Source organism: Platalea leucorodia (genome assembly GCF_965183815.1).
Source record: "Platalea leucorodia genome assembly, chromosome: 11".
Taxonomy (NCBI): domain Eukaryota; kingdom Metazoa; phylum Chordata; class Aves; order Pelecaniformes; family Threskiornithidae; genus Platalea; species Platalea leucorodia.
The window spans coordinates 19,693,804-19,715,519 of NC_138833.1; the positions used below are offsets into that span (position 1 = coordinate 19,693,804).

The 21,716-nt window shown below is 42.1% G+C and overlaps 1 protein-coding gene across 1 annotated transcript in view; it reads left to right on the plus strand.

Moving 5' to 3' along the window:
• The window catches only part of GALNT10 (polypeptide N-acetylgalactosaminyltransferase 10), a gene marked incomplete at its 5' end in the record, with an annotated part of 85,831 nt that overhangs the window by 40,358 nt on the left and 23,757 nt on the right, over positions 1-21,716 (plus strand). The window contains 3 exons of the mRNA XM_082323857.1: positions 2,770-2,872; positions 3,740-3,878; positions 8,045-8,211. Coding sequence (XP_082179983.1) covers positions 2,770-2,872; positions 3,740-3,878; positions 8,045-8,211 — 409 coding nt within the window. The remainder of the gene's footprint in view (positions 1-2,769; positions 2,873-3,739; positions 3,879-8,044; positions 8,212-21,716) is intronic.

Sequence of the window (21,716 nt, forward strand, 5' to 3'; positions counted from 1 at the left end):
ATTCTAGTTTAAGTTGCCTGAGTCCCAATAAGAGGTGGGATTTAAAACACTCTTACCAGTGCCGTGTTAGGCAGCTTGGATGACTTTTTGCTGGTGGATCTCTTTTTTTTTTTTTTTTTTTTTTTTCCTTTTTCTTTTTTCCTCCTCTCTTTCTCCAGGCTGCCTCACTTCCCCTGGTCACGTCACAGGGGTTTGGCATAGGGTGCTGGGTTACCCCATGTGCACAGTGGGTGCTGTGAGGCTCAGAGTCATGCTGTGTGTTTCTCCTTTTAGATCAAGTCCCTGGACACTCTTACAGTGCTCTCCTCTTCAGCGGTGGGTGGGATTTCTAGAGTAACTATTGATAAGGGGTTTACAGCTGTTGAATCGCAGCAAATGCCAAAGGGATAGTGGCGTTGTAAACGATTCTCCTGGTGCGCTCATTCAGTCCAGAGTGCTATAAACGAGACAAAAGAGACTTAAAATATCGAGCTTTCAGACTTGCCAGTTGTTCCTGTGCCCAGTATGACACTTGTGCACAAGTCTAGTGCTCAAAGCTGGCAAAACTCTCCTGCCAAGGAGGTGCTCTGGTCTGCGAGAGCTTTCCAGGACTTTTCCTGGCAGAGTAGTATCCTGGAGAGGAAACTGGCCGGTGAGCAGGCCTGGCAAAGCAGGGACCTTGCAAAACAGAGGCAAAAATCTCAGAGAACAGTAGTGTGCTCTGTGGGTTATTTAGTGGAGATGATCAGGAGGGTGGCATGTTGTCTGAAAAATTAGAAACCACTGTGGTAGCCAGACAAGTAGATGTGCTGGATTGTTGCAGTAGCACAGGGTGGCTGCTTCATGGTGCTGAAAACTTGATCCATTTTACACCAAAAATAACCAAGCTGCTGCTTCTACTGTCTGTCTGTCACACAGCTGTCAGCCAGACCTGCTCACAGTAGCTGGCACGAGCTAGCAGAAGTCAGGGCAAGGGGTGATGGCTTTAAGCTGAAAGAGGGTAGATTTAGATTAGATAGAAGGAAGAAATTCTTCACTCTGAGGGTGGTGAGGCGCTGGCACAGGTTGCCCAGAGAAGCTGTGGCTGCCCCATCCCTGGAAGTGCTCAAGGCCAGGTTGGATGGGGCTTTGAGCAAGCTGGGCTAGGGGAAGGTGTCCCTGCCCATGGCAGGGGGGTTGGAACCAGGTGATCTTTAAGGTCCCTTCCAACCCAAACCATTCTATGATTGAAAGGACCTAGATGGATTTAAAATCTCTTATGTGGAGGGAAAAAAAAAGTTCTAGTAGTTCACAGGCCAGCTTTTAATCCAATTGAGCTCTATTACTTTTAGACCACTGGTTTATTACCCTTTGGCATGATAATACAAGCAGCACAACTCAAGGTTTTCACGCAGTTCCTTTGCTAGGGGTTACCCCCCATAACGGAGCAGGCGGAGCAGCGCATGTGCCTGCGTTCACCCGCTCTAGTTCACTTTGGCATCTTAGCTGAAACCTGTCTTCACTGATGGTTTTGTAAGCTAACGCACAGGGCTCCCTTCCTGCTGACTGGTGTGGAAGAGGGGTGATGCAAGGGGGATAATCTGCAAAACCTTCACAGCAAGGTTCACCAGAGCTCATCTATCAGGCTCCAGGGAGGTGAACTGCATCAGGCTGAAGTCTAGGGCCTTGGAATAACAAAGAAAATGTCCGAGTGTCCTATTTTCCCAAGACAAATCTAGGCATGAAAATGAAGAGTTTGTAATTTAACTAGTCAGGCAAATGATGCCTGTGTCCCAGATGCCAAAGATGCCTGATAACCCTGCAAGGTTACTATGCCAACCGTTGCTTTTTGGTGGGTGGGTGGTTTGATTGACCCATTAGTGAGACTTTAAACCTCTTGCCCTCCAAGGAGGGAAGCTTTTTTTCTTTCCTGGAAGTTCTAGCCTGTGGAGTTCTCTCTGCAGGTCATGAGGAATTCAAAGGAAAAAAAAACATCTAAGTTCTTTGTGTAACTACTTCTGCAGTAATGATGCTACAAATGATTGCATTTATACTCTACCAGCATATTACCACATAATTGAAAACTCATTCTCAGAGATGATGTTCTCTTCTTGACCATAAAACCTACTTAAATATATTTTTTATATATATTTGTATATTCCCCTTGGATTTTGGGGATGTCAGTATTTGAGATGTATCATGGTTTTCTTTCCACACACCATAGTCTTTTTGATCCTGAATTCACCCCGTCTTTCATTTGCTAACTTGTTCCGACAGCATCCATTGCTTTTGAATTTCAGGAACAACATCATGAAAAGAGGAGCTCTAATTGGGTTTAATGCAGGCTCATGCCTTGTGTAAAATTTGCTTTTACGTTGAGCAGCAAGAGTCTTAATAAATGACCTTTTAAATCTTATTTTTATTTTATTCAGGTATACTAGTGTGCTCATTAATAATGATCCTGAAATAGGTCCCCCATTACAGCTTTATTGTTAATTAAATAGGATGTGAGATGTATTGGATGTTTTCAAAATGAAAATGGGAGGTTTTAATAGATTCCCTGATTAAGAATACCGGTCTGCATACATGATGGTGCCCTGAAAAAAAATATCACTTAACAGCTATAGATAAGTACTATTCTGAGGCCAGCAAAACTTGCTTCCTCCCTCACCCCTTTCAGGGTAAAAACTACTCGCTTGTGATGGTCTTACCTTAAGGAAGATGTTCAATCTCCTCTTACAGGAAGGGGAGGCTGTTAAGGAAAGGTTTCACATGTTGTGTATTTAATATATCCAATCTTTTGTTTAAAAGGCATCATACGTGAGGCAAAAGAAAGACCCTTACTTTGGTGATGGACAAAGGAAAAAGGACTGGCATAACAAAGAAGCTATAAGGAGGGACTCTGAGCGTGTAGGTATGTAAGATTACTATTAAAATGTTTTAATACAGATTGTAATTTAGTTTGAATTTATTTGGTAGGCTGAGTGCAGAACAGCATGTTCAGCTTCAGGGTCAGGATGATGTTCTTGACATGACGCAACAGTTACTGTGTGTTAATCCCAGGTAAAGCCTTTCCCCCCCCCAACTCCACCATAACCATTTTGAGGTGAAAATATGTTGGTAACATCTTGGTATTTTTAGGATAGGTGCAGTATTGATTTTTAAAAAACTTACCAAAAAATGCGTGCCTGTACCTCTCCCAAAAATGGGAGATCCAGAAAGGAGGAAGAGGGATAAGAAAAACGTTATCGTTTATAACATTCATGCAAGTTTTATTCCATAGTTCTGCGTTTTGCCTTGCATCACATAAAAGGGCCCATTTTGAACGTCACAGCTTTACACTGGTGTGTCTGCAAGGGCTCTGGCTCCTCTGTGCAAGAGCTCAGGTTGTTAAATATACATACCCATCTGTGCTGAAAAAAGCAACAGTGATAAGGTATTCAAACCATATGTATTCTTCCTGCAGGGAAACAAAAAACATTCTATAGATCCTCCACAGCGTTGCCATAGCCTCTTCATCTGTTTCTGATGTTGGAAGGAAGACTTTTATCTTCTATGATTTGCACAGCTGAGTGGTTTGTAACAAAACTGCGTATCAGATAAAATTGTTAGGTTGACATGGTTGACCCAGTGCTGAATATGACATAGAGCACAAAACTAATGAAGGAATTTTCAAAGGGCTATAAGATGGCTGCTCTTCTTTTGATATATGGATTAGTTTCTGGACAGTTGTGCACCAATTAGTAGTAATGATGCGTGTTTACTTTCTGTCTGTCTATAGGAAATGGAGAACAGGGAAAACCTTACCCAATGACTGATGCAGAGCGAGTGGACCAGGCATACAGGGAAAATGGCTTTAATATCTTTGTGAGTGATAAAATTTCTCTGAATCGTTCCCTTCCAGACATCAGACATCCAAAGTGAGTATATAGTTTGCATTTCTACGAGTGAAAGTTTACAAGCCCTAAATTACCACATCTGCAGGAGTGTGCTCTTTTTTATTATGGACTCTTGTACCTTTGTTCATCAAATACAGTCCTTTCGCATCTGGGTCCTGCTGTCTCCTTAATAAAGGGCAGTGTATAGTAATTGCAACGGGATATAGAAGAGACCAAATCTGGGGGGAAAAAAAATTCCCTTTTGATTCCAAAAGACTTAAAATTACCAAAAACTTGCAGCCCTGTGCAGAAGAGATCTTGAACTTAACCCGGAGGTGGGTACTTCCTTCACCTCTCACAGCTTGACAGTTCAGTTCCTGAGCCTACTGATAGAGCCAGCGACTTTTAGCAACTAATAAGGTGAATCTCTTTCTTTCTGTAGTGGAAGCTGATGGGAATGTCTGACTCAGTTAACAAGTGCCCTAAGTGTAGTCAGGTGATGACTTTGTCACTAAACGCTCTGTCCAGTTCTTATGTTGGCCAGTAGCTGGAAACAACCATGAAATGCTCAGGAGCAGAGCAAGACTTGAGTAACTCCACCCAACTATGTATGACGAGTTTTATCAGAAATCCTTCCGATTTATGGATTAGCTTTAGACATCTTCTTCATAAAAACCTCATCAGGGTTTACGAGTAGAAACTAGTTCCAATTGAATGCTGACTTTTGAGTTCATCTATTTTTGGACATTATCCCTTAGGATGGTGTCAAACTGGATTTTGTGCAAGCCAGAAGGGGTTTTTCATTAGCAAAAGTGCTTCAGTTAGGACTTAACCCGTGTTTATACAAAGCTGAGAGGTTTTTAAATACTGTTTGTGCAGTTCTTGATCTGAAAGCATTGTTAGGCATTTGAATGGAAGCTTGTTTTGTGTAAAGCTGTTTTTATCACAATTTAGTGAATCTGAATTCAACATCTACTTTATTCATGAGATATAATTTCTAGAAATCGGGTTTTATAATTTGTTAGCTGCACATTTGAGAGATTACCTCTTCAGCTGTCACAGCAAACTAATCAAATACACTGGCTTGACACCCTTTCTCAATATATACTCATAAACCGGAGTAGTGAGTATAGCTCCATAAATATTTTACGCATGCAGCTGAAATGTTTAAACGTAGAGATAAATCAGGTAACTGAAGATGGTGGTTGATCAGCCCATACTCAAGTTCTAGGAAATACAGTTTGAGTTTGGTAACCTAAATTATACTTGGCGTCCATTTACAGGGGCTGCCATGGGCTCTGAGAATTTAAATATCAGACAATGCTAGTGTTGCCTCATCTGAGGATTTAATATATTACCTCGCATTCCCCATTGTTTCCCAAAGTTGCTGACTCCTCGTTGCTAATTCTGCTACTTAAACTTTTTTAAAATGTGAAACTTCTAACTGCAGTCCCCAGTTAAAATTAATAAGTGAAGTGTCTGGGTCACCAACAACTTAAGCTGTGATTAATGATGCCGCTGCAGCTGGTTTGCTTGTTGCTTGATGCATCCTTTCCCCCAGCGTAGTGAGTTATAATTGTGGAGGTCTCAAGGAGAGGATAAACAGCGTGTGTATAATGGATGCTAGGATTAGCTGAGCAGGGAGTGGGGTTACGTATAACGGAGATTTGCAGTAAAGGAATTCATGACTGAAAAGGTCTGTTGTGCATTCCCTGTGCCCATTAAAAAAGACATACTTGAAACGGTATGGTCTGTGTTATTTGGGAGGTTGATGAGGGCAATTTATAATGAAGTTAGGCTGAGACAAAGTCTATAAAGAGCATTCTAGAAAGAAGGGAGCTGTGTTTTAGAGCACTTACTTTACCTAGCCTTCTACATATGGTAAGAGATAATACAGACTTTGTCGTTTGGAGATGTGCCTGCAGACAGCGGGGCGTCTAAGGAGGTGAACTGGGGAAAAATGCGGCATCTCTCCTGTCCTGAGCTTTGGGGCCACAACTGGGATTCTCGCCAGCAGCTGGCCTGGGTGGGGAAGGACAAAGAAGCAGCCAATGTGTTTGCTCACTTCTGAGATGGTTTGTTTGGACCTTTGTATACCCAATAGTTTGTCACCTCTGCTTTTTGTTAATCGTGGGAATCAAGGGGCTGGGGGAGGGCATGTACCGGATCTACCCGGTGCACACATATAATTGTTTGTTTCAACAATCATGTCTTCCCCTGCTAACATTTCCTTTAAGTGCTTCTGGGTTTTTTAATATTAAATACTAATTTTGCAGGTTTTGTAAAGCAATTGTAGATGTGGTAGCTGGAGGGAAACAATTTCTCTCCATGGTTAATGGTTAAACTTAATAGCTAAAGTTTTCCACTCGTTAAAGCCAGTCAGAAAATGAGAATTCCAGTTTAAGAAGAGTTAGAAGAGATTCGGAGGCTCCTGTTTCACATTGGAGCGGAGTTATAGCTAGTAGCTATCTCGGAAGAAGGTTACGATTGCAATGCCAAGGGCTGGATGAAAGCAGTCCATGCAGCTTTATTTTGCATCTTGCATCTGTGCATTGCAGCTATAGCCTGCAAGCTCTTGGCAGCACCCCAAGGCAATTCATTAGACCCAGAATAAGCTACTGTCCTTTCACACAGGCACCAGAGTAACTTCCTGTAACCGCAGATTTATTGAGCTTGTATAACATAGGTGCATCCTTCTCCATTCCCTGGGAAAGGTACCAGGAAAAAGCTGCCACTGCCGGAGCTGCTTTCGTTCCCACCTGCCCTTCTGGGGAGAGCAGGGCGGGAGTTGCTGCGTGCATGCACGCACTGCATTGTGAAAGCCTCGCCGAGCGCCTGGCAGGAGAGGGTCTGCACATCGGCTCTGGTGCAGGCCGTGCGGGAGGTCCAGTCTTGTGGCAGGGCAGGGAGTGGAGTAGGACCTCCCTCCCCGGTAGTGGAAAGAGGGCAGCCTGCCCTGCTGGCAGCGTCATGAATATATTCTAAAAATCTCTATTCGCATAACCACCTCTGTTTTGCACTGGACACATGGGGTTCTAGGAACATAGTAGATTTTTTGTCCCCTAGTGAACAGCTACTGGGTACTTTTAACCTACAATTGTTCGCTGTATGGCCTTAGATGTTACCTGTTTAACAAGGTTCAAATTCCACTTAGGGCCACACCTGCAGGAAAATAAACACTGCACTTACTGCTACAGTTTGAATTTTCTTCATGAAGCTGCCTTCAAAACACCCCCGCAAGGCAAAAGAGCGTTACCCCTGTTTCAAAATTAAGATGATTAATGATTAATGCTGTGGGGAAATACCCCAAATTCAAGGGGTCCATATGGGGTCTCTGCAGACCTGACTCTCCAGCTTTATTCAAGTTTTGCAGTGCTTGTGTTCAAAGCGCAGCCTTCTTCACTTCTGTCTGCAGAACTGATCCCAGGTGTCAAACTAGACCTGCTGAAAAATGGGGAAGACAAGATTGATTGTTTAGAAAAGTATGATTTGAGTTATTGTCCATCATGACAAAGGAAGCCTTTGGTAGAGGTTGGAGGTTGATCTGTTACCGAGAGAGGTGGGTTTCTTTATTGAACAGTTTTTACCATGCAATTATCCTCTCTTCTGTATTATTCACAATGTCTTGAACTTCTGGGGCTGTTTAGGGAAGGTGCTGTCACACAAAATCCTTACTTCCTGCATATTTTGTTTAAAAAAATTTGGGTGACAGTTATACATGTGATTAGAGTGATTTGCGTCTCTGAAAACTGGGAATAAGTGAGCTAAACCAATGTACTGATAATGCCTAGAAGAGATACATTCAAGTTCTGAAACAACTTTGTAGAAATTCCTCTTCCTAGTGATCTTTGAGGTATAAGGACAGGAAAACAAGTATTTTAGACTTTTGTATCTTAAGCTATAACTGGAGTTTCCTTTAAAAGCAGCTTCAGCCCCTAATGGATCCCTCTGATGTTGTGTTACTAAGTGTCACTGGCCATTAACAGTCCCCACTTCATAGGGATTTTTTTTTTTTCCCCCCCAGACTAGATCAGGTCAACACTGGCTTGATAAGGCCTAAAAGTTGGCGGGGGGCGGGGGGGGGGGGGGTTCAGGCACTTTGCATCAATTTCAGGAGTGAAGAATGAACTAAGTTACTTGCTGGTAATTAACATGGAAGTGCTGGTGGGTTTTGGCACGGCCTTTTGACTTACTCTATCTGTATCCAGCTGCAAGAATAAGCTGTACCTGGAGAAGCTTCCCAACACTAGCGTGATAATACCATTCCACAACGAAGGATGGTCCTCTCTCCTCCGGACGGTGCACAGTGTCCTAAACCGCTCCCCTCCTGAGCTGATAGCAGAGATAGTGCTGGTGGATGACTTCAGCGACAGAGGTATGGCAATATGTATATAACATCTCCACCTATGCTTACCTACCGAAGGGGTCAATGAACTTGCAAATATGTGTATAATGACTTGAGGTTTTTTTACTTGGCAACAGCAGAGCTCACGTGAACCTTGCTCCAGTACATTTTAAAGGCCAAAAGTCTAGCAAAAACCTCACGTTCCATCTTCAGTTTGTGCTGGTTTAGCTGCTGACGGCATGGGCTGTCCTGCATTTTGGATAATGTGAATAAACAGGGAAGCTGGTTTTAATATTCTGCTAAGGGCCTGTGTAGCCCTCAACTTTTAACCCCAGGGTTAAATGTTCGACGCTTGGAATAAAAAAAAAAAAGGGGGGGGGGGGGAGTAGCTCACTCCTCACATTCTGCATTTTTTTTTCCTGGACACAGAAAATGGTAAAAGAAGCCTCGATAAAAGGTTTCCATCTTGGTCTGCCTATGATTTGGCTTACTTTTCTCCTGAATTTTGTGCTCCTGAAAAGTAAATCTGCAACATCCAAAACTTTGACTGCTCTCACTTGCTGACTTGCTTGCAACTGTGCTCCTTACTTTGTACTGTGTTGCCAGGAGTAGTCATTGGGGATTGGGTTTAAGTGCTACATGCAAAGGCACGTAGTCACTGGCGTAACACATCACCACAAATGGAACAACCACTTGTGATTGCAGCAACAATGTGTAGATGTAGTTGTTGAATTTACTTGTTCTGTAGCAGAAAGGCAAGGGATCTTTTTCTCTGAACCGTTTAAGTGCTACGTGGTATATAAATTAAACTAGAGTTTACTTTGTCTTGCAGTTCGCACCCTTGCTATGGTGGAAAAGGCAATCAAGTGAAGGAGGAATGAATGCCTCTATCACGTAGACATTGCATAGCTAGAAAGATCGCAGGGGAAGTTCTCTGAAGTAGCTGGTGTTCTCCTGTGTTGAAGAGGACATGGTGACTTCAAGGTGTTATGATCAGATCTAGCAACTCTATTTTCTCCTTTAAAATTACTAAAGCTATTTAGCTTTATCGGCTGCAGAGTTTGAGTCCTGCCACTGAAATTACTCAATTTGGGGGAAAAGAGCTCTCTACACAGATACTAAAGGATACGCCTCCAAAAATCTGACACGTAGGAAGCTCCTAAAATGAGCTTGGAAACAAGCTCGTGAGTATTTAATGTTCTGACCTATGCTGACTTTCAAGTAAGCACTATCCAACAGCTATAGTATTTGTTCTAAAGTATGTCTCTAATTAGTTTGCAAGCAAGGCATGCTGGTTTGAACAAATCAATGTTATATGAAATAAGTATTTCTTTAAAGGATTTTCAGATTAAGCTGGGGAGGGGAAAAAAAACCAACCACCCTCCCAACAAGGTCTCTTTATTGCTACTCAGTCTAGAAGCAAATTAGACAAGCTCATGCTGTAACCACAGCTGAATTGTACAAACAAGTTTCTTTTGAGAGAAGTGGAAGTAATGAAATCTGGTTTCCTGTGGATCCATTTTCCTTGTTCTCTCGATGTGCCTTTCTCACCAGGCGAAAGAGAGCACTTCTGGCTCTCGCACCCCTGCTCCTCGTCAGTCTGTACACGTGCCGTTTGTCCAGCTCGCTCTTTCTCTGATCATCCTGCCTCTGATAAGATGCAAGCTCTTCTCCATCAGTCATCCATCTTTCATACAAAGATTGCAAGAAGTAGCTGAGATTAATCCGTGTGCTGTATCTATTTATAGATGGATATAAAAGACTACTGGTGTTGGACAGTGAGCTAAATTGTCAAGGGAAGAGAACGACACACAGGCAAAGAGAGTGCTAATTTTTTTTTTCCTCATTAACCCAGTGTTTTCCTGCTAGCTCAGTTGATCTATGCATGTTGGGACAATTACTGGTTAGGATGAAACATTTTTTCCTTCACTGCTGTCAGCTCTGTATCTGCACTGTAGTGTTTCCTGCTGGCTGCTGCTCCTTTTCCAGCAGTCAGCATTCTTCCTTAACCACACTGGGCTTGGCTTCCACATCCCTCCCTGGGTTTAAATAGATCCTTAGTCTTCAGGAGGCTGTTAAGGCCTAAACATGTGATCTTGACGTGAAAGGCTGCTGGTTACAAATGTCTGGTTTTAATTTATCCATTGTATGTATTTAGAAAAAAAAAAAGAAAAAACCAACACATGCTAACCCAGTACCTGAGAACTGATAATTTAACACATCAAACTGAACTGCAGGAAGGAGTGAAGGTTCTAGGAAAACTTTCACTTCGCATGTTGTATGTTTGAAAAGGGCACATTCATGGATGTGGACTGTTAGGCCATTGCTCTGGTTATCTGTTTCTCATTATTAAATTGAGCAGGTGATAAAATCCCTGTGTCCGAGCTGATGATCATCACCGCTGTGCCACGGAACCAGCGAGCAGTAAAAAGAATGAGGAGAGATTTCTTGATTTGCTTTGAAAATCATAAATAATTAGTCCTCTGCATTTTCTGCAAGGTGGAATGCTGTGCTTCTGTTTCAAATGCTGGCCCCACAAATTTGTAATAGCATCTTTCTTCTAAAATTATAGAATCACTGTTGGATGTAGTGATAGTAGAGGCCACATTTGAGATCAGAGAGGCATAGTATGAACAGTAAATGTCAGCTTCTTCCCCAAAGTGATCAGTAAATAGTCATCATAAACTCCAGTGAAAAGCAAAAGATGAAAAGGATAATCGCTCAATAAAAATCTATTATTAATTTTTTTATCGAGAGGTTACCCTGACAAGATAAAATATCAGATATACTCTGCTGTACCTCATGATGGCCTTTTGCTTGAGGGTTGTCTAAACAGACCTCTAGCACTTTAATAACTCTTTAAAACTAACCTTCAAGAACTTGGCTTTCCCTGGCAAGGAGACTATATTCCTCTTGCCAGCATTTCTTGTGTACTGACCTGTGTTGGGGTCAAACGGCCCGGGCTTTGCCAAGCTGCCCTTGAGGTTCTGTTAGCGTTGCGCTCTTGTTTGGCTATCGCACTGGTTTCTGTAGGCGGTGATGTTAGTGCCAATCCGTCAGCGTCTTTCATCTCTCATACACGGGAATCTTTGCTTCACACGCAGTAAAGAGGACTTTGCTAAAAATAGAAATAGTACGGATGGAAACCTGGCTACTGCACGCATCAGTGTGTTTTCTGACAGGTGTTACTTTCATATGTTTTTCGTCTGTTTTTAAGCTTGGGAGTAAGGAATTTTTGGTGTGACTAGGAAGAGGGTTGAGAAGTTGGCTAACAAAGTGATAGGAGAGCGAAGACAGATTTCTGGGTTAGTTGGTGGCTGCTGTGGCCTGCAGCATACCTGAGAGGCAGCTGTGTTGCTTTGCATTATTGGAGCTCTCGGACAGATGAATCATCATCTGGAAGTGTCAACAGCCATTTATTTCTTAATTTGTTCAAGAGAGACAATTTTGTGACCTTTAACAATAACCATTTTTCAACCAAAAAAGGCTGTCCTGATGACAGCAAATCTTAACAGCGAGCAGCAAAAGCTTTATGAGTCGTGTTTTTGAAATGTTTCCTTTGCTTTGTATCTGAAAAATAGCAATGTGCTCGAACAACTTGCTGTCTGGAATTTTTTTTTTTGCGTGCCTGTAGTATAATGCAAATGATCAAAATCTAGCCTTACTTCAAACAAATTTAGTGCCGGATTCCACATCAGCCACAGTGCTCTGGGAAAGGCTGCCTGTCGGTGGGGTCGGTCTCACGCGGTACGGCGGTAGCATCCAGTTTGCCTTGAGCTGTGCTCCACGTTGTCACCTCCAGCAGCTGTGTTTGCTGACACTGGGATCTCTCTTTCTGCGGATTCCCTTGTTAGGTTGAGTTAAGCTTAAAAGAGGCTGCTTTCCAGCATGTGCCATTGGTCACAACAGAGTAAATATTGTGGGGCTATTTTCTACTTTCTCTAATAGTAGTCTCTAGTATCAACATAGCATTCCCAGGAAGACCATGATAGCTTATCCATTTTTCCCCACAGATGTAGTTGGGATGTCTGTGACATAAGGACTTTCTTCTCCTGACCGTAAGCATTTCAAAACAATTGTAGGGATTTAATGTGCAGAAGAACATAGGCTCTGTTGAAGAGGGAGGCACCCATTCAGCAGACTTGGAGAATAAGAATTAACCAGCCCGGTGTTGTGTGCCTCTTCCTGCGTGCTACTGAGAACTGCTAAGGACCCACGGGCTGACCTCCTCGGATTAACCTCAGCTATTTCAGGGTGGTCCAAAATAACGCCTACCCTTCTGGGTAAGCGGAAATCAGAATGCAATACATGTGAATTACGACTTTAGAATTCCTGATCATAAAAACGCTTAGCTGTGGCAGTCCTGTGTGGATTTGTGGCTTCACTTTTAATTTCTATAGCTATTCTTTAGTTCTGATCTCAGTTAAATTAAGCCTTTTCATATGCTGGCTTGCAGGGTACTAATTATATCCCTCTGAGCTTGTTGTTACCAGAATGGCCCTAAGTAAACTAAAATGCTTTTTTCATGTATATCAGTTTTCTCCTGGGGACTGTCAGATGTGAAATTTGTTTGCTTTTTGATTGTTTAATTACAATGCTGCTGAGTGGTAAGTGGGTTCCATTATATCATAGGAATGGGAGGAGGGGAAGAGAATTTGAAATGCGGGTCAGTTTGTAACACTGCAGGTTTTTGTATCGGCTCTGATGGCATTTTACTATTGATAGCAGGCAACGAATAACAGACAGGCAGTTCATGATTCTTCAGGGTCTGCTTCAGTCCCTAGACCTACAATCTGCGTTGATTGTGGTTGTGAGTTGCTGTGGTTGTGAGAAATCGAGCCCTTCATCTCTAGTGTCTGCCTTGTACGAAAGGGATTGTTGGTCTCCATCTAATTCTTGTAGCTTGTGGACACCTCTGCTGTATAAGCTGTCTCTAAATTTGCATGAACAAACATAAAGCCGTCCTCTGTCTCTCACTAGATAAATAAACAGCCTTAAGCCGAAGGAACAGAGGGCAGAGGATGGCACGTTTTCTCTTTGCAGGATGCTTGTCTAAATGTTCTTTGCTTTTCACTGATACACACTTGGTAGCTCTGTACAGCAGTGGAACATCAACTATATACTACTACCGGGTGAAAGGCAGAAGTCAAACTCTCCCTCTTCTGTCTGTTTCGGAGAAAGGATCTCTTTCAGGTTGAGGGTGGACTGGAACATGTACAGAATTGCAAATAGTTGAGGTTGGAAAGGATGTCTGGAGATCATTAAACCCAACCTCTCTGCTCAGCTACAGCAGGTTTCTCGAAATCTTATTCACTCAAGTTTTGAAAATCTCCAAGGATGGAGACTTCATAATGTCTCTGGGGAACCTGTTCTGCTGTTCAGTCACTCTTAGGGTGACTTAATTTAAAAAAAAAAAAAAAAAAAAAATAAAATTCTGATGTTTAAGCAGTATTTCCTGTGCTTCAATTTGTGCCCAAGGACTCCCAGGTCCTCTGCTGCAAAGCTCCTTTCCAGCTGCTGGGTCAGTACAGGTGCCTGGGGTTACCCCTCCCCAGGCGCAGGAATTTGCGTTTCCCTTTGCTGAACTTCACCAGGTTGCTGTTGGCCCGTTTCTCTCGCCTGTCAGAGTCCCTCGGAGCGGCACGCCAGCCGTGCCTCCCAGGCCTGTGTCACCTGCCCACCTTCTGAGGGTGCACGCAGTCCCATCATCCAGGTCTTGAATGAAGATGTGCAATGGTATTAGCCCCGATATTGGCCCCTGGGGCGCACAGCTAGCGACAGTCCCGGCCTCCAGCTTGGCTTTGTGCTGCTGATTACCACCCTTGGAGCCTACCTAGTTTTCTGTCCACCTCGCTGCTTATCTAGCCCAGATTTCATCAGTTTGCCCATAAGGATGTTACGGGGAGGCAGTGCTGAAAGTCAAGGTGCCTTTTATAGGTAAGAAAAACTTAAGAATGAGGGAATCCAAACGTATTAGAATAGTAGACCTAATAAACTGCACAAGGATCCTGCATGCCCCAGTGCCCTAGTTCCCTTGTCGAGTCACCAAAAGGTATAGCTATCTAGGGAACACTAATACCTCTAAAACTAATTTTTTGCATTTGTGTGTTCATCTGGAACAAGATGGCATCCTGTATTTTTCAGCCCTTCCTTTAATGTAAAGCATGGTAGGGTTTTTACCTTTTCACCCTTTGCAGCAATCAAAAATTTTATATTATTCAAGACATTGTAAACTTACTGTGTGCTAGACAGCTGTGACTTAATTGCTGAATGTCATTTAAAAGAAACATCGTGCCATGTACTCAGGGCTGGCTATGTGCAGAGAGGAAAATGTACATGCCACACAGGTGGTTCAGAAGCGCTTTGGGTATATCTTGTTTTATGGCTTAGCTTGACAGAAATCAGTGATCGTGGCTAAGTACTTAAATTTCATATAAAAGTCACGTTTCAGCATTCAATTTGCATATTGACTGACAGCCTGTTCTTACTCATTTTAAGACTACTTTTGTATAAATGACAGTGTTTTAGAACAAGTGTTGTCCCTTGTTGAAGAATGGGAACCGCAGCATCAGTCATCTCTAAAGCATGCGTTACATGCAAAGCACTGTGTTGATACAGTAATAATGTTGAATGTGGCAGCACTGAAAATACTGCAGTCTCCAAACATCAGGATTGTTCTGGAAGCGTTGACCCAGCTGGGCTGTCTGCCTTACAGCATTGTATGTCTGTACAGCGGCAATACATGAAGGCTTAACATCCTTCTTACAGTAACCAGTCAAAATCCACACCTGTGACTGGGAGGCAGTAACATTTTCAGCTGAAGTACTTGAATATATTTAACCCAATACGACAACGACGTTTGCAAAGTCAACCTTCTGGCTTTTAGATTGAACATGGTATATTTTAGGATGTGGTTATCTGAGAGGCATGCGTACTTGGCTATATTTGATTTCGAGGAGGAAATTTTATTATAAGCAAGGTGTATGGGAATCTCATTTTCCCTTGGGGGGTCATTAGGGAGGTTCCAGATTTCAGCTTCATCTTTCTTCCAAGACTACCCTGTTTCCTTGAGCCTTATTTTAATTCGGGCAAATCATATCTATTTAGGAGTCCTGAAAATATGTATTTGTTCGGCCACTTTTAAATTTTTCCTATTCTTTCCCCACATTCACTCATTTTTTTCTTAGTTTTATGTTTTCAGCAGGACTTTGCGCAATAAGAATTCGAGCGGCTTTTTGACGTTCGGGAGACAGCAAAGCACTGTGAGCCCGGACTCTGGCATGTGGCCGCTGCTCATCTTTGAAAGGCAGCAAGAGGCCTGTAGGCCTTTTAGTAAAGCAGCCCAAGGAGCGTTCCCCCAAGCAATGCCATCTCAGCCCTTGGTTTTGACCAACGTTTTCTCTTTCGCTTGCCCTCTCCCCTCGTGCAGGGCCAGTCATATTCCTTCGCTTTGCACCGTTGTGCAGTCTCCACACCATCCTGTAGCTTGCTCGGAAGTTCACTGGCAGGGGAGTCTCGGACCCCATCTGTTTACCGAGTGTCAGAGGGAGCTACAGCCAAATCCCTTTTTTCCCCTTTAAAGATAAATCCCTGTGACTTTTAAAATCTCTCTTTATATTGCAGTACGTGCAATTCTGGAGGTAGCCATATGGGATAATCTGAATGGAAAAACAAATGTGGGTAAGGCTACGTGGCTGAACCACACGCAGCATAATTTGGGGCCTGAAGGGCAGAAGGGACTCAGTAGTGTACTGAAGGGAGAAGGCAAGGGGTAACGAATGCGTCATTTGGTGCAGCATCAGGTATGTAGCAAGTAGAACTCTGTTCCATTAACCACATCTGCCAGGACTTAATTGAAAAAAGTCATGTTCTTCATATCTGAAATAGGAAAGGTTTAATACTTGAATTCTTTTTGATCTTTAAATGGAACAGTGAAGGATTTATGCAGCTAAAGAGATTATCTTTTCATCTTTAGGCACATGCATTGTAAAAGTAATTTTTTTTCTCTTAAATGCGCTAAAGTGCAGCTGGTTAGTACATCTCGGAATATGGAGTGACTGTGCTTAGGACAAAGTGGTGACAGTCTTTCTTACTGAATTTTGAATATGGTTGTTTTAAAGCTTTTTACCTTAACGTATTTAGAAAAAGAAAAAGCCAAACTATTCTCAGGCAACTATGCTTTTCCACGTTTTCTTAAATGTTGCTTTCAAGGTCTCCTGTAGAAGTTGCGGTAACTATTGTCTCAAACAACTGAATAAAAAAAAAATTATTTTTGTAAATTAAGTCACAGAATAAAGAGGTTTTTTCCTTGCTGTTAGAATTCATTGTGGTCTATCTCAGGTCTGTTTAGACTCTCACATAACAGCTTTGAAGTAACTGTCAGTGAGATCTCCTTTTGGGTGAGTGGGAGAAGGTTGGTTCTTATAGGTGGAGAGACTTGGAAGTCTGAGAAAACAAATATTCTCTTCACTTTCATTAGAATAAAATTCTCTGTCATGAAACATTCATTTTGGTATTGGTATCTCATTAAATCTCAGGCTCTTGATGATGCTCAGTTGGTGGGCCTGCTCATTTGTCTTCTGGTTTAACGCTACCAGATGCATAAAGTCACAGTGAGTTCTCAGGCTACGGTCAAGTTCTAAGACATTCACTATTAAAATGCTTCTGATGGCAGCCGATACCGATGTCATTTTTCCATGTAGAAAGTGACTTGACTTTGGTGAATATCACTGATGCTGGTCGTGGCACAAACATTAAAGCGAAACAGGGTTCGAAGTCATTGAAGTGGTTGTGACCCACAGCCTAGATGTGATGTTTGTCACCCAGACTCTGGTGTGACTGACAGGTAGCACAGCACAGCAGAGCATTTATACTGGTGTAGGAGGGAATTTGTGAACTCACCAATACTCTGTTCCGTAGTGAGCACCGAATGGAGTGGAGCAATAAAATAAAACCTTGTGCAGATGTCCAATTTTAGTTTATGAAAAGAGAGTAATTTGTTGTTCTCCATTTCTGGCCGAGGCTTGTGGAGGTGGGATACTTTAGATGACTGTTAGTGACAGAGCTTGCTTTGGATCCATAGTGAAATGTGGGTGGGATTCACTGTTTTCCTTTTTTTACTATTCATTTTTAATGTGTCTTTAAACACCATTTCTGTACTTGTGTATACCCTTCGTAAAGGGATATTGAAAACCTGCATTGTTCATTAAGCAATGGCTGGAGAGTATTAAAAATATATTCTCTAGTGTTTTAAGGGACCTGAGGGCCCATTGTAGTTGTTTTATTTCAGCTTTTTTTGTGACAGCCTAAAATAACTAACCAGTTTACTTCTCATCATCTTGTATTTATTACTTTAAGATCAGTTGCTATGGCTGAAGGATTCTTCTAGAAAGGAGATGAGGTGGCTTAAAAAGGTCCAGTTTACTGTGACCTCTTTCTAAGCTAATTATTGTGTAGTGAAGGATGTCTGGCAAGCTAAAGTTTAGAAAAAATAAATAATTGAGGAGCAGAGTTTCCATTACAGCTCATTAAATAAATCTAACTGCATTGCTTGCTACTAAGAAACCCTATGCGTGTAGCTTCTATTAGTGGAAGCTTGCAGGAAAACAGCTTTTATTTTATTCTCCTCACCTTGAAGTACATGTCCTCACCTGCTAGGAGTCAAAATCTAGATATCTGCCAGCTGCAGTGCAAATCAGTGTTTTAATGCTTTACAGCTGCTTCTCTATAGAAGTTAATTAGAAATGTGATTCAAATACCCTCTGCCAGTACTCATATATGATGTCTATTATTGGTAATTATAGTTTCTGCTATTTAGGCATGCATTTTGGGTGGTACTGACAAAAGAGCTGTCCTACATACGGACTTTGATAAAGGTGGAAACTTTTTCACTTTGAGAAAACTGGAAGGTAATGCTGCTGCAATTTAAAAATAACAGTGGATAATGTAAAACACATTCGTTTTCTATATAGTTTTAATAGCAGTGATACTTTCTCAGAAAAGAAATGCCATGCTCATTCTCTCAATATAGCATCTATTCATAAATGTCGTGAGGACCACCGTTGCCTGTTACCCATAAGCTAAGTATGTGTTGATGTCTCCATCACAACATGGTAGTTCACCATGCTGAATGGTGGAAGCCAAGGCTCAAGATTTAAAAGCAGGGTACCTTCATCAGCTATCAGTACTACGCTCTCCCCTCTGTTACCCAGCTAAAATGAATGTGTCAGGTGAGAATCACACTGTCCATGAGATGTTTTAGTTTTGGTGTCAGCACAGCAGTGAACAGTCCTGGATTTGTGCTTCTGCATTCAATAAATTTATTGACCTTTCGGGCAGATGTCAGTAACTTACTGTAATAGTTGCATTTCTTGCCAATAAAGTAAATAAGAGCATTGGGCACTGATGGCAAAGAGGTCTAGGAGAAAAAAGTGTGAGTTTGTAAAATATACTTCTGACAGGCCAGGGTTTGTTACTACAAGTCAAATGTGTCTGTATTTTTCCGCCGGCTGTATTGGTACTTTTCTCACTTGCCAAATACTTCATTTTCTGTTCTCTGACATACAGACTACAAGACAAACATGTTTTTGCTTTGTCATTCATGGTTATTAATGTATGAGCATTATTGTAGGAATGAAGGATTATCGGTTAGTTTTCCAATATTCCGTTTGGCTGCAACCCCAAAGCAAAAATTTCATAGGTCTGTGCTATTAATTTTAGGCTTCATAGTTGTTCTTCCTCACTTAGACGCTTGAGATGAAAGCCTTTGGGACTCCAAAGGGATGCATTCCTACCAAATCAAAGCAATTTTCAAGTGGGTTATATCTTGGACATAATGGTGTATTCCCTAACAAGACAAAAGTCCGGAGTAGAATTTTCTGTTAATTCTTGTGCTCTTTCTGGAATCTTTCCTTTTTTGTTGTTTTGCACAGAGCCAATACTTTCAGGCCAAGAAGTTCTTTGTACATGAATACTGCTGATAAAGGCAAAGCTGTATCTCTGAGGACTGGTTTGTTTTGGGTGGGTTTTTTTTATTTTTTTTGCCTTTTTTTCCCCAGCAAAATTCAGTGACTTTTAGGGCTTTAATCTCACAGCTTTGATATGTTCCAAAATGTTTCGGCGTGAAATGTCTTAACACTTCATCTGCCTACATCTCTCCAACTGATGGCAAGTTTTGTTCTTGCTGTCAGTCATAGGCTTGAGGTTCGCGTCACGATGTCCTATCCAGGACACCGCTATCAACAGTGAATGTGTACGGACGTGCTCACCAGACGCAGACGCAGGTAACCCCTCCAGCACAGCAGCTTGTTCTGACTCGGTCCCTGGGCACCCGCTCTCTTCTGAAGCCTGCGGGTTGCAGAAGAGTCGCGTTCAATTGGGTTTGTTCTGTCCTGTGAGCAAACTTCTGAAACGCTTTTGCACCCTTGCTTGTCTCTCCAGCGCTGAGAAAGCAGTTGATGATGTAGATTAAAGGCAATTAAAGACTAATCTGATCTCTCACAATTTTTAACTCTAGTACAGAAAGTGGAGTATAAATTTGCAGGATCCTGAACCGGTGTGTGGTGTGTATATTAGCCTCGGACTGCTGGAAGTGGTGATGCCATTGGTATGGTGGCTTGTCTTAATGTTTTTCAGTGTTTTCACCTCCCCACGCAGTGTTTATCAATTTAGTAGAAGTGTGTTAGCATTGAGCAGGAGTGCGGACGTTGCCTTGGTTAAACAACTGGATAATCAAAACCACTTATTTGGCCTTAAGATGAGGGCACTGATTCCCTGGGTTGAAGGCAGTATTTGGGCCAGTAATGCCCTTCCTGCTAGTCACCATGGCTACATCAAACTTGAGCTGAATATTAAGTGTGCTACAAGGAGCTCACTCCTGTTTCAGCTGCCACAAAGGCGACGTAGGCCAAAAACTGCAGCGATCTAGTTTGTATGTCAGCAAAACAGGCTCTCTGATGTTAAAAGCAATCAACAAGGAAATGACTGAGAGTCACAAAATCACCTCTTTAGATCAAATACAGTCAACTGAAGAGGGAAAAACCTAAGTGGGTGCTTTAATCTTGATACATATTTAATGAAATGGGAAGGGAGAAGAGTAAACTAGAATGACTGTTCCCCCTGGGAAAGATGGGTTATGGCATAGGAGGAAAAACTGATATTGTGGGTTGACCAGGGAGTCAGTACTGATGCATACACCACAGGCTGGCTTCGCTGCTCCTAATGAACAAAAGGTGCTTAAACCTTGCAGCATGAAGGAAGGATGAGTAAATGGATTTTTCTGGACTCCCTCAGGAAGGAACAGTTGGAATAGACTTCCTTTACAAATGAAACTTTCCTGAGAGCTTAAGAGGTTATGCTGTAGCTAAGATGATTATTCCCTGTGTATTTCCCTGCTTGGAAATGCAGCCTACTAAACTTTCCCTAGGGTCTGGGTGTATTTATATGCTAATGCCAGCAAATGTGAATTTTCTCATTTTAAGATTATACCTTTGTCTCTGTGTTCAGTACTAGTATCTCATGAAGCCATAGCTGAGCAGGGTTTGGATGTCTGCTGTCGGGTGGAGGAAGCTATGAGAAAGTTCCCTTTGCAAATTAAGGAAGGAATTGATGATACAGGCAAGGCAGCAGAATTTTATGCACTTGAGTTTATCGAAGCACACAGCCCAGGCTCACACAAGTGGTCTTTGCCCCGGCAGCTTGCAGTCTGGCTTATTTCTTAGGTCCCATACTTCCATTTTTATGCACTTTATTGTACCTAAAATGGAAGCTCGGTTTTGAAACATTTAGAAAAATAACAAAGTCAATAAGATTTCCAGAAACCTAATTCTTTTCATCTTTGTTATAATCTACACAGTTATGACTGCTGTATTAGCAGTGGGGTGGTACACTCGGCTATTGTCCCACGCACAGGAAACCCTTTTTTCCCTCCAGTTTTCATTGGTAAAGATGTGCTGAGACCCAGCACTGATGCAGAATGGGCACTGGAAACTGCCCCCCCCCCCTTTGAGTCTACCACAGAACTGTAATCAGTGAAGCAACAGATACTAATTTTCTCCCTTCCCCAGCCGCCTCTTCTTTGTAAGAAGATTCAGCTTGGAAGGCTGTGATCAGCTTAATCAGTTTCCTATTATTGGGACTGGTGTTCGTAGTACCATTTATTAAATCAGTTTATTATCCTCCCAACCAACTTCAGTGATCAGAGGGTGAAAACATTGGAAGAAAATTAAAACTAGTGTAAGTGCTGCCTGTTTGGATAACAGCACATTTTGCTATTTAAAAAGATTACTCATCTGCACCAAAACAGGGAGAGAAGTTAATTTCAATGATGTAGAGCTTTCTATTTCAGGGAGGCCTGGCTTGCACATTGTGATAGATCCAGGAGAAGTATAATTCATTCTTAAATTGTTAAACAGCGCGTTAGGGCCAAGTATCTAAGTAAAGATGAATGGATTCATTTGTAATCTTAAACAAGCATGTCTGCATGTGGGAGGGTAGGGACGGGAGGCTGGGATAACCTGTAAACAAATGCCAGATGA